Here is a 16,625-nt window from a genome sequence, read left to right on the forward strand (position 1 = left end):
ATCTCAGGCCCTCTAAAGTACGGAGGCCTATCTCCCCTCACCACACTCCCTGCCGGTGGCTGATGCCCTCAGACGTTGGTGTTTTGGTGGTTCTTGTCGACCTGGGCTGGGTGCTCATGTATGTACTGGCTCACTCCTGGTGGCCGATTGGTGGGGCCTGGCGCCTGTGGCCCGGCTGGGCCCCTTCCGGGGGGTGGGGTGCCCTTAGGCCTCTGGGCCTGAAGCTCGGTCCTCTCTGGCACAGCTGGCTGCCGGCAGGCACGCCACTGCAACCCCCTCTGGCTTCTGCTCCGTAGCTGCTGGGTGACCTCTTGTTTGGGGCTCTACTCAGCTCTTCCCAGGAGGGTGGCACGGTTCACCCCCTTTTGGTGGTCCTCCTCGGGTCCTCGTACTCTGGGGCCTCTGAATGTCTGGGGCCTGGATCTCCTCCATACCTGCTTCATGCCCTGGGGGACGGGGCTATGGCTCCCCACACTCCCTAGCAGATCGTTACATGGAGAAACCTTTGGAATACAAGCATGCTGATCCACACAGGTGTGCACACGGGTGTACACACGGGTGTTCACAGACGTGGACTACACCTTTCTTGGCTGCTGCCTCAAAGCACATTGTGCGCTGTCTATCTTGCGTGCTGCACAATATCGTTTAATATTTAGTATCTACTGTTATCTACTGCTAGCTAGTTTATTGTGATGGTGTTGTATTTATGATGTTGCTCTTTTTGGTTTGCTTTCTCTTCTGTTTTTTTTTCTCCATACAGGTGATCCAGGTGTTTTGTTTTTCTTTCTTTCTTTCTTCCCCCCCTTTCTCACCGTCTCTTCTCCCCTGTTTTTCTTTCTCTCCCTCTTTCTTTCATTCTTTCTCCCTGTCCTATCCCCCAGTCATGTCTGTCCCATTTGTGGCAACCGAAAATAAAATAGATACATAATTATAATACAGGTCAATCAAATGGACCAATATGGCAAGGCCATGATGATCCACTTGGTAAAATAAATCTGCTTGGCATCTTTCTTGGCCTTAAGACAACAATTCTGATGGCTAAAGATCCAAATGGGACAAAAAAAAAAAAAAAAAAAAAAGTAGAATGGGAGGGAGAGCCTTCAGTTTTCAGGCCCCTCTTCAGTGGAACCAGCTCCCAGTTTGGATTCAGGACACAGAAACTGTCCTCCTTAGTTACTATTAATCTCTGGCTCTCTTCCACAGAGTGTCTTTGTTCTGTAAAAATGAAACGTCTCCATGTTGGAGCCTCATTTTAAAGTCATGTCAGTTAAATATGATGTGAAATTTTTTCATTATACTGATGTGATCATAACATTTTTTCCATAGGACTTCTGTTATTTAAATTCACTACATGGCACAATGTGAGAAGATTAAAAAAAAACTTTTGTAATCACAGGCACACAGACAAATGCTGGAAGGCAGTTTCAAATGTTTGAATATGAAGGACAAGTTGTTTAAAGACTCCTCCTCTCTCCGTGGTTCGTATATCTCAGTTGTGGTTATGATTTAGTGATACTTAAAGGTAAAAACACTTTTGGAAAGGACACACTTTCCCCAGTTATAGCTCCTCCTGGAGTCTTCTCTCTTTGCTGCCCTCGTGATGCATTTTAGGAGCTGATGTGTCCTTCAACACAGAGCACAGACTGGCAGGAGGACAGAGACCTGCTGAACTCATGCACACAAATAAACACAGAGTGTTCATGGATAATGTTTGGGAGCTGGGTGTAGTCAGAAGAAGTAAAGAATAATCTGTTTCTATCTGTTTTGTCGCTGAATTTATAGCAGGGTCAGGAGGTGATGCCAATTTAAAAAAAAATCACAACATTCGGATTATTGTTATATGTATGGTGGGTAATGAAGAGCCGATCAAGCACACAACATCTCTGTTTGTTTCCTGTGTCAAGAATTTGGAGGCTGTGGATGCAGAGTAAGGAGTATTATCATTTTTAGCTGATGAAAATAAAATATTTATAACAAATCAATAAATCACAGCTATTTTTCATCATTTATTCCCCATGAGGATCTCTAGACAGGTGGTAGTTCCATGTTCTCCCCATACTTGCCCATCTTAACTCAGGATGCAAAATAAAAAAATATCTTTCACGCTCAATCATCCAGGTAGGGAAATCCCAAAACGCTGACTGTGTTCATGTGGAGGTGAAGTTTTCAGTGAGAGAAAAATTAAAAAACTGGGACATTTTAAAGGTTCGTACCTGTAAAGAATCTTGTGTGTGTTTTTCTTATTTTATGATAATGTATAAAGTGACTTTTAGTAAGGTAACTCTCGATTTTCAATGAGACTACCTGTTTAAATAAAAGATCTAAAGCTAATAATAAAGATTTTGCAAATTTTTACAGGAAGAGCTCTTTCCTGGCCACAGATTCCATATTCATCCTTCATGCCCACTGATTCTTCGTTAAGTCTTCCTGTGTTGTATCTGAAGCCTCTTTAAAGTCTTCAGTCAATGTTTAATCCATAACTTATGACTTGTAAATACTTTTCGTGATCCTGTGCAGGTGAGGGAAGCCCTTCGTTGTGTCACAGCTTTGATAAACACTTCGACCCCCTCTCGGTCTTCATGTGCAACCGACAAATGAAGGGAAATATTTGATGGCCACAGAAGATAAAACAGCGGCTGTGTGCAGAGAGCATGGTGGTCCAGCTTCTCTTGTTCCTTCACCTCGGCTGTGTGTGCCGGCTATCCTTTCAGATTCACTGGCAGGTAAACACACACTGTCAGCGCACAAACAGTGAACCCTGCAGCTGAAAAGGAAGGAGGAGATCCCGGTCTGCCGGGAACTAAACACTTTCACACAAAGGGAAAGGTTCATATTTCACGGTTATATAAAGACATTAAAGATCAGCCTCTCTAGAACCAGCATGTTTTGTGTTTTATCACTCCTACAGCTTTTGGAGCTTCATAAACTACATTTGAGACATGCATTATTCTTAAAATGAAAGAAAAATGTGTATTTCCACTCTGCGTATAGGTGGGCCAAGATTTTGTGAGAACCTCAAGCTTCATGATTCTGGATTCATAGAGGCCTGATCTGGTCCCTCGGCCTTGAATTGTAAACATGAGGATTATGATATTAACTGGCATCGTTTTGGTATTTAAAACCACTGTATGTAAATCTAAATTCTTGAGGATTCTTAGTTGAAATTATACATACTAAACAAACTACCACATCCTTTATATCATAAAGACAGAAAAATGTCTTTTGGTCAGACCACCTTCACAAGAAAAGCTTCCATCCAGTGCTTATACAATACAGTGACCCCTGGTTTTCCTCTGCATGTACCAGAGATGGCCTCATGCTTTACTGCCCTGCACCCGAGTTCCCTGCTCTCATTTTTTGCCCCTTTGGATTTGTTATATGCATCTGTAATGTAACTCCTATATCTTAATACTTCAACAATGTTAATACTCTGTGCTTAGATGCTGCTAACTTTATGCTAGCTTATCACTCTGTTGAAAGAGACGTTTTAAATGTTTTAAATGAAATTTGAAATGTTTACAAAAAAATAAAAATACAGAACGTAACACAAACTAATTTTATGGCAAAATGTAACCAAACAAAAGTTGAAGATGAGACTGAAAAAGAAAACACACATAGGTGTAAAACAGAAAAAAGGTGTAATAGTGATCATTTTGATGCATGAAATGAGTTACAGAAGGTAAGAAAAATCTTTAAAGCTATCGAATCTGTGGATCTGATTCTGTCCATTTCGTTGCTTGACTGTGCGGCAGATTTGGTGCCATTTTTCTTTGATTCTTTTCACTTTTAATAATTTTTTGAGAGTCAAAATTAAACCTGAATCTGCTGTGAGCCTCCTACAGGGGCCAGCTGAGCATACGTACCAACCCCCCTCGGGGTGTTTATTACCCGGCCCTGGGATGCAGGCGGCTGATTGGACAGCGGCTGCGCAGCAGCGAGCAGCAGGTGTCGCAGACGCTCAGTGCGCACAAACCGTCCGTCGGCCACAGTGCGCGCACAGGTGAGAGGCAGCAGCTCCGGTCATAAACAGACAGGGGGGATTCAGCGGCCCGGTACCGGCTGCCAGCTGAGGACAGGTTCACGTGGTTGTTTTCCAGCCTTGCGTGGAGCTGTTTGGATGAATCTGGAGCTGGAGCGTGCACGATGCTGAGCGCCGTTAAAATGGAGGGACACGAGCATCCGGACTGGAGCAGCAGCTACTACTACGCAGAGCCCGAGGTCCGTGAATTTCACCCGTGGGTGTTATCAGTCAGTGGGGACGTTGGCTTATTGGTTAAATATCGATCAGAGGCAGAGGTTTCCCAGAGGAGGCAGATAAAACCCGATCACGGGCCGGAAAATCTCATTGATGGAAAAACGATAACTGAGGGTCACTTACAGGATCTGAGCTGGAATCTGAGAGGCTCAGCTGTACCGAGCCTACACAATTTACCCCAGACGTTTACGCACAGTTTGAATGTTTCATATAAAAGTATAACCAGTTATTAGTATTACTGAGTGTAGGCTAAAGTTTAGTTTAATAAAATTAGAGATTAAAGAGTTTTTAAAGTCGTTTTAGAGCATGTTAAGTTTGTCAAAGGAGCCACTCTTCGGCTGGATTTCAAGTAAAAACAAGGAGCCATGTTTTTCATTTTAAGTAAACTAAGTAAATATTTGCAGTAGAATTTGTTAAACTGGGATCTAGTTTGTTCTTAGAAATCCAGGTAATTAAAGCGAAAATCGGAAGGCTGTTTGACCTTCAGTACTCGGCTGTGTCAAATAATCTAAACTGTAACTAACACTTAAAAACGATGCCTGCTTTAGATTCGATCATAACTGCAAAACAAACACCGAGCAATAGAAAAATGGCTGCAGCTGCCAGCGAGGACACACACGGGCAACAAAATTTACATTTTTACGCGATTAAACGTCACCTTTATTTTTCTGCAGGATTTACGAAATTTCACACAAGCTTTTCATTCTTGAGGGACAGATTTTAACAAGCGCTTTGACTTCCTGTTAAAACTCTGTGTAACTGATTTTAATTCACAAAGAATTTGGGTTAATAAAACAAAAGCGTTAAAATCAGTTAACAAGAGAATAAAATAAGAAAAATAAATGTGGAATATTTATCTAAAAATGTATTTTTTTAAAAAAAAAAAGAAAAAAAAGATTTTATTCTAGTTAGAAAAATAATTTCCTTGGACGTTTTTGCTGAATAAAATGTTTATACATCTAAAGTGAAAAACCTTCTTTTTAAAAATTGTAGTTCTCGTGATAATTTTGTTCTATTCAAATAAAACTGTCCCCTCTAAAAGTTGCATTAGTGATTTATTTAACATCACCAGTAGTCCCCACACCCTGCGCGTGAGCTCGGGTCTATTTTAAAAAAATAAATAAAAATAAAGTATAAAGACGTCACAGACAGGTAAAGTGGAAGATTTGGACTTCACCTTCAACAAGAAAACCACAGAGTGAAAGCAGCCTTTACAAGGATGTGCGTGCTTATAGATTTAAAGACATGGACGGACTCGGATTATAGCAAATACAGCTCAATTAATATCTTTAATAACAGGAGTTATGGATGAATTAGACAGAGGAATACAGGTGTATTAGAAACCCTAAAAACATGGATACTGTTAAACTGGGTGATTGGAAAATCAAACAGAAAGTTAGTCTTAGTCTTTATTATAATAATCAGAATCTCGTGGTGAGCAGTTTTCACTGTTTTAAATAACTTCCGATCAGTTATTTGAAACTAATCAGAAGCTTTGGTGTATTTTTATCTCTGCGCCTGTGACGCTTTATTGGAGTTTTTATGTGTATTTCCAGCCTGTGTGTTTCCAGCCTCCTTTTTTTCACTCATTTCACTATTTTTAGACTTTACGATCAGTGACAGAACACTGATCGTAGCACGGATCAAGAACGAATTATTCCGCTCTTTTTTGGCCTGTTTTGGTCTTTTCTGACTCTGATCTTTGTGTCAGGCTGAAATAAATCCGCTGGGTTTATTATTGTGTATTTATGCGACATTATCAGGCTGTTAACTTTAAATTAAATTAAATTATTTAGGGATTAAACTCAGTGTGTGTGTGTGTGTGTGTGTGTGTGTGTGTGTGTGTGTGTGTGTGTGTGTGTCCTCGTGCATTAATTAATGTTAATTGGCTTTCTCTGTGTCGCAGTGTTACCCCCCAGCGGCCAACATGAACTCCATGAGCACCTACATGGGCACGCCTGGCATGACGGCCACCGGCCACATGAACGCGCATTACGTGAGCCACCCGGTGGGGGTGAGCGGCTCTTCGGTGGCCTCCGGAATGACGCAGAGCGCCGGGGCCGCCGCGCTGCCGCCCAGTATGAGCCCCATGAGCCCGCCGCCGTACGGGAACGTGCCGGTGATGAGCCAGGTGTACGGGCAGGCCTGCGCCATCAGACCACGGGAGTCCAAGGCCTACCGGCGCAGCTACACGCACGCCAAGCCGCCGTACTCGTACATCTCCCTGATCACCATGGCGATCCAGCAGTCCGGCAGCAAGATGCTGACGCTCAACGAGATCTACCAGTGGATCATGGACCTGTTCCCGTTCTACCGTCAGAACCAGCAGCGCTGGCAGAACTCCATCCGCCACTCGCTCTCCTTCAACGACTGCTTCATCAAGGTGCCGCGCGCGCCTGACAAGCCGGGGAAGGGCTCGTTCTGGACGCTGCACCCGGATTCCGGGAACATGTTCGAGAACGGCTGCTACCTGCGGCGGCAGAAGCGCTTTAAGTGCGGGAAGAAGGCGGACAGCGAGCCGGGCTGTGAGGCCGGAGCGCCAGGCAGAGGCTCGGACTCCCCGCCCTCCTCCTCCTCATCGTCACCTCAGTCATCTGACGGAAAGGGCGCCGACCTCAAACCCCACCGAGGAGAACCGCCAGCCTCAAGCCCCGTGCGCGTGCCCTCCCCGCCCACACACACGCAGCACCTGCTCTCGCACCACCCGCACCCGCTGCTGCTGCACGAGGCCGCGCACCTGAAAACGGACCCCTACCACACCCACTACTCCTTCAACCACCCATTCTCCATCAACAACCTCATGTCGGAGCCGCAGCACCACAAGCTGGAGCCGGTGGTGCAGTACGGAGGTTACGGCTGCCCGGTGTCCGGGGCTCTGATGGCGGCCAAACCCGGCCTGGAGCCCGTGCACAGCGACAGCGGGTACTATCACGGCGTGTACGGCAGGCCCATAATGAACTCCTCCTGAGGCCCGCCGGAGTCCCCACTGCAAAAACTCTGATCTGTACATTTGTAAATGTGATAAAGGGCAATTCCCCTGTTTTTCATCCATCTGATAAAAAGCTTCATATGAAATCTTTGTTGTGTCGTTTTTATTCAGCTGAAAGTTCACAAAGGTTAAACCGGACAGGACAACGGGGCCCACTCAAGCAGCCAAAAAAATTACTTATAAGGTTTGTTTTCCCTTAAATTTGACTTCTTTGTGTGTATACATATATCTAAGCACAACAGAATAACACAATTAACAGAGAGGAAGGAGACCAGAGGTGTGCCAGGACTCTATTCAACAGAATTTTTAAAAACCTCCCACCCATGTAACATCAGATACTTTCAAGCTATTCTGAGGATGACTTTAGGAAAACCTCTCCATATGAATCCATCTTTCTCACTTTGAGGACTCTTTAAGGAACATTTATGTGGAGAATATTAGGAGCTCACAACATCCTGGAAGATCCTTTGTAAATGCTAGTGGAGGCCTGCACACATGCATTTATATTTTCCTGCAATGAGGTTGTGTATTTTTCCACAATTCTCCATTTATGACTTACAATTGCATAATTCTTCATCATTAGTCCAAAATATTATTTAAAAATCTCAGTATTTACATAAAATTGAGAATAAATGAATGTTCTACAGGTTCTGGAAGACAAAGCAGGATCTCAGTGTTCCTGCTTTGGCAGACAAAGTCGTTTTGAAAGGTAAAAAAAGATTCTCGAGATTCTTGTTTCACATGAGTGTCTTCCTGAAGATGTTGGCTCTGGCTCATCAAACATTTGTGCTCAGAAGTCTGTAACAGATGATCCCAGCATACCAGCAAATATAACATACACAAATGTACTCCTCAGGGGTGTGTAACATCTTAGGTTTTCTCTAAAATGTGCTGCTGTTTCAGGAGTGGTGATGCCAGCATGGCTACACAGGTGTGAAAATTAAAAGTAAAGATTCACAGTGGAGCTTCTTTTAATTCCAAAAAGTATGAGTGGGAATGATTTGTCCTTTTGTAGCTCCAGAGTTAAAGAAGAGAAAGATTTCAGGTTGTTTTGCTTTTTGGTAAAATACAATTATTATGTATTTACAGATATAAAACTGGAGTGTGACCAAAATGATTTTAACAATTGTTTTCGGTTAGATTATTGGACCTCAAGGTGATTATGTGCACCTTTTTGAGGACTAAAATGATGCACACACTTTCCCAAGCAGTAAAATATGCATATTTTTTCTTAATTTTTAAGGTGGAATGTCAGGATGTAGCCCGTGTTTGTCCAAATACAAAACCAAATTAGGTGAAATATCAATTCTACACCGTCAAATCTTCCTCGGGTCTTTGTTCTCCCTTTCTTCTTCTTCTCTGTGTTCTTCGGCTTCTTCCTACAATACAAACACATGCGTCTGAGGTTATGTTTGGTTTCTCTAAGGAAGCTTCAGGTTCAGATGTGAGGCATATAAAGCATTAAGGAGTCAATAATACTAGAAAAAAATCTGCACAAATGCCAGCCCATCTCCAAATAACCTATATAATTAAACACGCTTTACAGACAAGCACAAGCAGAATATTAAACTCAAACAGAAAACTACACATTAGCCTAAAAATGAAACAGAATAAGATAAAATGTTTAATTTAATGCAAAAAAGTACAGTAATGCATAAATAATTTTTAAAAAGTTAAAGTGATCAAAGTAAGTCTATTAAAGTCTGCTTTTAGAAGTAAATCAATAAATACTTTTGAGGTGTTTATTAAATTAATGCAACTTTTTTATGTCAGTTTTTGTATATCAAGACACTAAATTATAAAGGATACAAATATCTTCTGCCTAACAGGAATACCACAGAGGGGGAGCTGAGCTGCAGTATCCTTAAAGGTGCAAAACGTGTTACTGAGATAAAGACTGTGAGTAAACTCTGAGGCAGCATTAGCACTAAATGGCTTGATTGACACCCGCAGGGTCACAGATAACATAAAAGCAGATAACAACTGGAACAATAGCCCATGAAAAGGTGACAAGCTCTCCTCTTAAAGCACATTAATGTCACACAGAAGTGATGTTGAACTGCAGATAACAGGCTGCACGGGTCACATGGTCACAGTCAAGAAAACAGTTATTCAGCACAAAGACATTCTGGCTCAAATAAGCCGAATGCTTTAAATAAATTGAACGCACATGTTTATACATGAAATTTAAAAAACTACAACAGGTTAAGCACTGATGTGAAAACATATGGCAGAGTAAGAGTGACGACATTCAGTGAGGGTTTTTCATTTTCTGTATTCTGGTGAATTTTTATGCATCACTTTGCACATTTTCAGCTTGTTTGTATGGTGTGCGTAGAGAGGGAGGCTCCTCTACTGTCTTTAAATAATCTTGTTTCCTATTGTTCCTGCTGATCCAACACACATATTCACGCTTCACTCTGCGGTCCTCTGTCATGTTTGCTTCGCTCCTGATGTGAGAGGCAGAGTGTAAAGAGCCAGTTCAGCTCTGTTTAATATCAGGATGATGTTTTGTCTTTTGTTTGGGTAATAATCTGTTTTAATGTGCACATCACACCCGCTCAAATGGTGAAGTCATTTGTTTTCATGTATAAACTCCTGGAATTTAACCCTGTGATGTCTCAATTATCCTAACCCCAAATTACACATCAGAGTGTTTAAAATTATGTCACAAGGTTTTGGCAATCAAGGAAAAAAAGATCCAACTGACTCTAATAAAAAAACTATACAATAACCCCGAGGTTTAGGATTAGGGTTTGGAGGTGTAATGCAAATTGAGGCAGACTGACAACAAAAAGGTCAGGTGACTTCTTCCTAAAATTAGTAAGCAAACTAACAAGATTAGAAAAATAAGTCATTTTTACTTAAAAAAAATGTTCTAATAAACCTTTTGATGTTTTTTGGGAAAAACCCTGTGTAAGGAAAAGACCTTCACATATTGGAGACGTTGTTGTTGTTATTGTTTACTGTTGTTGTGCTTATAAAAACTCAGCTTCTTCTTTTTTTAAATTTTCTAGGTGTTCCCTGCATCTCCACTGAGATCTAAATCTTCTGTTTGACATTTTCTTTTCGTTTTTAATTGTTTATCTTCTGTACATAGCACAAACAACATAATAAAATCCATTAAAAATGAATATTATTGCGGTATCATTGGTCACATATATTGTACAGACTCACTGGAAACCAGGCTGCAGCTGTTTTGGTAATTAATAAATCACCCGAGTTTATGAAATTTAACCCTAACCCAGGTTCCAGAACTCCAGCCAAAAAATAGAACACAAACAAGAAAACAGTGCTGATTATTTTCTTAATCAATAATTTTAATCAGTTTATTAAATGTTGTAAAAATATGGAAAATATTCCTCAATGTCTCTATGGTCTGATTTTACTGTCCAAACACTCCAAAAGCCACAAAAGGACGAGTTTGCTGACAGTAACAGAGCTTCAGTAATATTTCAGCTGATGCAGAAGGACGCTCCACAGTGTAAATGGATCATCTCCACAAACAAACAACAAAACAAACAAACCCAACCCTGTAGACTGTGTACATTTTCTTCTTTAGTTATCGAGTTCCTTTTAGAAAAAAAAAAAATCAATTTTCTTCCAGTCAGCACATTAATTATCCTTTTTTATTTTTTTTAATGTCAGCATTTTGTCTCTGTGTACTTTATACTCATATCAATTTGAACTTAGCTTGCAAAGAGAAGGAGATCCGTTTTCCCTCATTAATATGAAAATATATTCAGAACGATGCTTCGCCATCTCCAAATAAAGACGCTGTGGTGTGCGGGGTGTGATGTATGCTTTATATCATTTATGAGTTACAAGCATCAGGATGAGTCAGTTCATCAGTTTTAGTGGTCTTTTCAATTGTTTTTATAGATAGTTTGAGCCCATGGCGGTGTCCTCCAAGGTTTATTTTACCAGCCGAATACTTCAGAAATAAGAATGTACACAAGAGGAACTCAGTCTTCTGTCTAATAGATTAACTAGAACTGTTGTAGCTTTCATTTTGGACGAAACCCCCAAAGCACATTTGTACCACTTGTCCTGCTGCACCAAAGCTTCCTTTTGTAGTCACCTATAGTCTTTTCAAATGATAGGCTATCTGTTTCCGAGAGCTGCGTCTCTGGTGGGCATCGAGCCACTGCAGACATCCAGGGAAACATGTGGAGTGAAGCTGTGGCTAATAAATGTAATTAATGAACAGAAATATAACAAACTTTGCTTTTTGTGTAATGAATTTTTTTTATTTTATTAAAAAATTAATCTGGATCCTTTTCTTATTGGCAATGATTAGAAATGGACTGTGGCAAAAAAAAAAAAAAAAAAAAAGAAGTCTGAAAACAGCTCCAAGTATTTTTAAAGAACCGATTGAATCTGTGACTGAAAGCTCTTTAAAAGCTCCGTATGAATGTGGTTCATTTACAGTTTAAAATCCTGCAGCTTCACTCTGTGCACAAAGCCATGAGTAAACAATATCTTCAAAGACTAAAGCGGGCCATTTTGCATGACTTACAGCTTCAAACAAGGTCAAGACTCCATCCGTGTGCATTGAATATTTGACACGGAAATCAGTGTGTTTGTTTAATTGTGCGCCGGTGTGACTGGTGCCTGCCTCTACCTGCTGTAAGAGTTTAGTTGTTGCGAAATCAAACAAAGCTGACCTGAGCAATATAGGTTAGTCTTTAAAAAAAATAGCTTGCCGCACCTCTGGGCCAATCATATCGACTCTGATTGTAAAACACAGGTTGTGTGCTGGAAGAGGGACACACCAGGCTGTCTCTGAAGGTGGAGGTGTCAGAAGAAAAGAGTGAAACGACACCGGCGAGGTTTTCATGAGCTGTCTGCAAAGGTTTAGGAGAAAAGCCGTCTACAGACACTGCAGGTTGCTTATTAACTTCACACGGGATTGGTGCCTGCTGATCCTGCGTGAAGTTTCATTTTTAAGACAAAGCTCTTTACATTTCTGGTGACACAGTTTCAGCTTTAGTATCTGGTCGTAAAACTTTAATATGAATCTTTAAAGCATCATCAGTGAAGCACAAAGGAGAGAAAAACAGTGTTTAGGTGTAACATTTTTAAGGTGTGTGCAAAGCTACGCCATGAAAAATACCCTCCCCAAAACCACCAATAAATTAACATGAAGAACACAAACTCTTTAATTAAGACTATGGATCAGGGAGATGAATTAATCCAGTAAACCTGTAAACATCCAGACTGGGATTCTTTTTATTAATCCATAAATTAATCAATAATCTATAAATAACTGCAGTAATCAATATCTGGGGCGATCTTGGCTCAGGGGGTTGGGAATCGCATCTGTAACCGGAAGGTCGCCGGTTCGATCCCTGGGCTCTCTGTCCTGGTCGTTGTGTCCTTGGGCAAGACACTTTACCCTACTTGCCTACTGTTGGCCAGAGGGGCCGATGGCGCGATATGGCAGCCTCGCTTCTGTCAGTCTGCCCTAGGGCACCTGTGGCTACAACTGTAGCTTGCCTCCACCAGTGTGTGAATGAATAGTGGTATTGAAAAGCGCTATATAAATCCAATCCATTATTATCTGTTTTGTATTCTTGGCTTGAACGATATCAGCTCAGATACACAACTGTGAGCACAAAAGTCCCGCCCACCTGATTTTTAACAGCGCTGTTAGTGAGGGGCAGCCAATCAGATCAAAATTAGTTCAAAAGGGGAGGAGCTAAAAGAGACAGGATCAACTAAGGGGCAGCACCAAGGCCAAGTATAAGATAGGAAGGATTATTTTGAGCTTTACAGGGGCAGCTTTGCATGATTTTAAAGGTGCAAATGAGCAGAATATGTCCACTTTGATGTGCTTGAAACCAAAACCACAATCTTATTCTCAAACTCACCAAATAACAACCCAGAAAACAACTGGATGCTGAATAAACTGTTGACTGGAAGTCTTTTCTTGACATCTAATCACAATAATTCCACAATGAAAAGTTGTATCGAAAGCTTAGGGTCAGATTTAATCTGCAGATGTCAAAGGTTGTTTTTTCCCTGATGGCAGAAAAGGTAAAGGAAAAACATGCAGATCCAAATGGAAATTCAGCGTCACTGGAAATTTAAAGGGAAAACGATGGTCACTTCTCATAAACAAAGGCTGCTGCTGAGGTGTGATGAGGTGTTATGGGATGTGATGAGGGGCTTCATCAGACTCGCCGCCTTGCTGAGCATCTCTGTTTGCGTAAGAAAAGCAATCAGCGCGTTATGAATAATAATGACCTCTTTCTGACCAGGAATAATGGGAAGGCTGCATGCCGAGCGCCTCGAGGTCAGAGCTTAGCCAGCGATGCTGTGTTTGGACAAGGAGCGTTTACCACCCATACACACACATGCATACATATAAGGGATGTCCTAACGTAAGCTCTGTATGCACAATTATTCCTACAGTCCTGAGCAAACGCTCCAAGACATAAATGCAGGGGCTTTTTTGGTACCAAATATTACACTCATTTACAAAAAATAGCAAATATTTAATGAATAAAATCATTTGACCTTTATTTTCAAATATTTTAAGCTTCTGCTTTTGACAAACAAATCTATGGGACAGTATTTGCTGGGAGGGATTGTGTTCACATTGACGGACAGGTGACAGCTGCCTGTCACCTGCCAGTATCTGTTAGACCTTACCTCCATGAATTAATGAAATAACAGAAATGTCTTGAGCCAGCCCCTATTTCTTTATATTTAGTTTCCGAGGAGCCAATCTTTCTTGTAATTTTGTAAAAGCGGTTTGGAGGAAGAGTTCTTCAGGTTTTCTGAAGGTCAGTGAAAGATTTTCTCTGTCAGGCTGCTTCTTCACTCATTTTCATTCTAGTCCTCGTACCTTTCAGATCAATGCTTTTGTTTGTTAAGCCACTTAACACTGACCTGTGAATCATTCAAGCGTAACAAAGGCACCAAACTCACTGGACCAACCAGTCTTGTGTCAACACATAGCAGAAAACTTAACAAAGAATATTAAATAATTTAAAATGCATCTTCAGACACATAACTGAGATAACATAATGAGAAATCTCAAAGCTGACTCAGTTTGACAGAATAAAAAATATATTTTTGTACCCACAGGAAAAGGAGGAGGTCGGGAAAGAGATCCACCAGTGAGAGTCTGTAGTCATCTGGAAAAAAAAAGTAGAGGCTCTGTGACGATTTGAGCTGTATTTCAGTCGGCAGTGTGGAAGATCAAGTCAAAACTTCTGGAACTATGAACACAGAAATGTGCAGTTATGTGCAATACTATCTGGAAAACATGTGATTGGCAACAGTTTAATTTTTCAGCATGACAACCATCCCAAACACACTGCCAATGCAGTAAAAGCATACCTGGATAGAAAAATGTTTCAATGAATCGCTGCCCATATTTCCCATTTTTCCTCTAAAATGTAAAGATGTGAAGGGTGGCTCAGCACTTTTGCACAGTACTGTATTAATTTATGGCTTTCTGTGAGGTACAGACCTTTTAAGTATTTAGCACTCCACCTCTGGCTCAGAAAAAAGAAAAAAAAAGGGTAATGACCAAAACATCCACAAATCAGTGGTCACAGGCATGTGCATCTTTTATATACAGTATCTGATTTCTTAGAGTGTGTCGAGTCCGTTTGCAGCACTTTAAGGCTGTTAATCCACTAAAAGGGATTAGCTCTTGTGAAAAACCCCTTAACTTCATTTAACAACACCTTGTTTCAGAACAAAATTGTTTAATATTTGTTTTTTTTTTGTGGTCCCTTTAAATCCATTTATCTTCTTTTTACAGTCCTACAAAGCACTCCTGCAGAAGTCATTCCTCTACATCCTGACAGTTTTCAGCGTTGATGGCGATCTGGAGGGAAATTTAAAGACTCGTGTGCTGCTTCTTTGTTTCTGAGTTTGGGTTCATTTGCCCAAATTCAGAGCCTGGTTTCATCTCTTTGTCTCCTTTGCCTCCTCGGACCGCTGCTTCTCGGCCGAGCCTCTTCTGCTGTTGTCTGAGCATGTGTACACTGAGCAAACCTCCACATCTTCCTCATATTTGCGCTCAGCTTTATCGGGCCTGCGACCGGCTTCCAAAACACACTCAGGAGAAAAACACTACAGACGGGGTGAAGACCAGCAGACACGTCTCTTCTAAAAGTTCGGGGACAGATTTATTTGGTTTATTAAGGGTGTCTGAGCATGTGAGGTGGAGGGACATGATGCTGTGCTGCTGGCGGTCAGTGTGAGGTCGTGTGGTGTAATTAATTAGATATCAATTAAAAACGGTGAAAATTCCCTCACTTAATGCACAATCTGATATCTCTGTGTATGAAACTTTGAAAACCGGTAAAATGTGGAGATGGAGGCAAAATAGGCAATGCAGCAGATGCACTGTGTTTGGCATAATCTTCCCCAAGCATATGAGACTTTAACCTTTACAATCCATAACAAATCAAACCAAACTGCAACTGAAAATATTACATATTAAAATAATTATATAAGTAAACCAGGTCTAGAAATAATAAGCACTGACTTCTGGCTTTACACAGGACACAAACCTCAGTCTTCTGTGTGAAATGGAGCTATTTATCCACCACAATCTGCTCCTTGTACTGCTTATTTCAGCACACCTGACTTCTGAAAGTTTTTCTGATTGAAAATGTTTCTGCCAGAAAGTCTAAAAGCCAAACCTTTCTGACAACTTGTCACAAGTGGTGGTGCAGACCAGAAGTATGCAGGGGTGGGCTAAAGCGCGAAAGAAAAATGAGATTTAACTGGCAAAATGAAAGAAAAACAACAAAAGCTAAAGGTGTAAAACTAAACAGAAAGTCCTGCTGCAGAGCATGAGTCTGTGACATCACATCACAGTTAGTTGCTCTGATGGAACAACACTAAGATGGCGATATCACATTAGGTGTCGGACCAAAAGTGAACGAGAGCGCAAATAGACTGTATATAAAAGGTGGACCAAGCTTTCAGGTTTGAAAAGGGAGCGCAGCGTGGAAGCTGAGATTTTGAAAAACATACTTTAAATGGGTGCCACACACCAAATGTGCGAATAAAACCAGGATTGCAGGAGTGAAGTGTCAAATAAAGGACTTGAAGAAACAAAGGACACTTTTCAACAAGAAAAGACAGATCTCAATTTTGTCCACCGTCCCTGACTTCCAGCCACCTGTATTTGCTCGGCGGGTTCCTCTCGCCTCAGCAGAGAGCACGGCAACAGCCGGATCACCCGAGGCTGCGTCCGTCTACAAAAGGCAGCAGGTTTTTAAGACGGTTAATCGTGATCTTTGCTCTGCTTTGCTCAGCGGCTCAACATAGGCGACGAGGATCTGCAGGGTCTCATGTTGGCTTCAGGGGTCAAAAGCCCAAAGCTGTCATGTTGACTGTGATCTGATG

General features: G+C 41.3%; 1 protein-coding gene across 1 annotated transcript; it reads left to right on the plus strand.

Moving 5' to 3' along the window:
* The first annotated feature begins 4,143 nt into the window (after positions 1-4,143).
* LOC146617580 (hepatocyte nuclear factor 3-beta-like) lies at positions 4,144-7,223 on the plus strand. Its single transcript, XM_085372412.1, has 2 exons — positions 4,144-4,218; positions 6,162-7,223. Exons 1-2 carry the CDS (start codon positions 4,144-4,146, stop codon positions 7,221-7,223), a joined length of 1,137 nt encoding a protein of 378 aa, XP_085228538.1.
* Positions 7,224-16,625: the final 9,402 nt, after the last annotated feature.

Source organism: Diplotaxodon limnothrissa, linkage group LG15 (genome assembly GCF_057381915.1).
Source record: "Diplotaxodon limnothrissa isolate DT_005_m linkage group LG15, D_limnothrissa_male_GT1.1, whole genome shotgun sequence".
Taxonomy (NCBI): Eukaryota; Metazoa; Chordata; class Actinopteri; order Cichliformes; family Cichlidae; genus Diplotaxodon; species Diplotaxodon limnothrissa.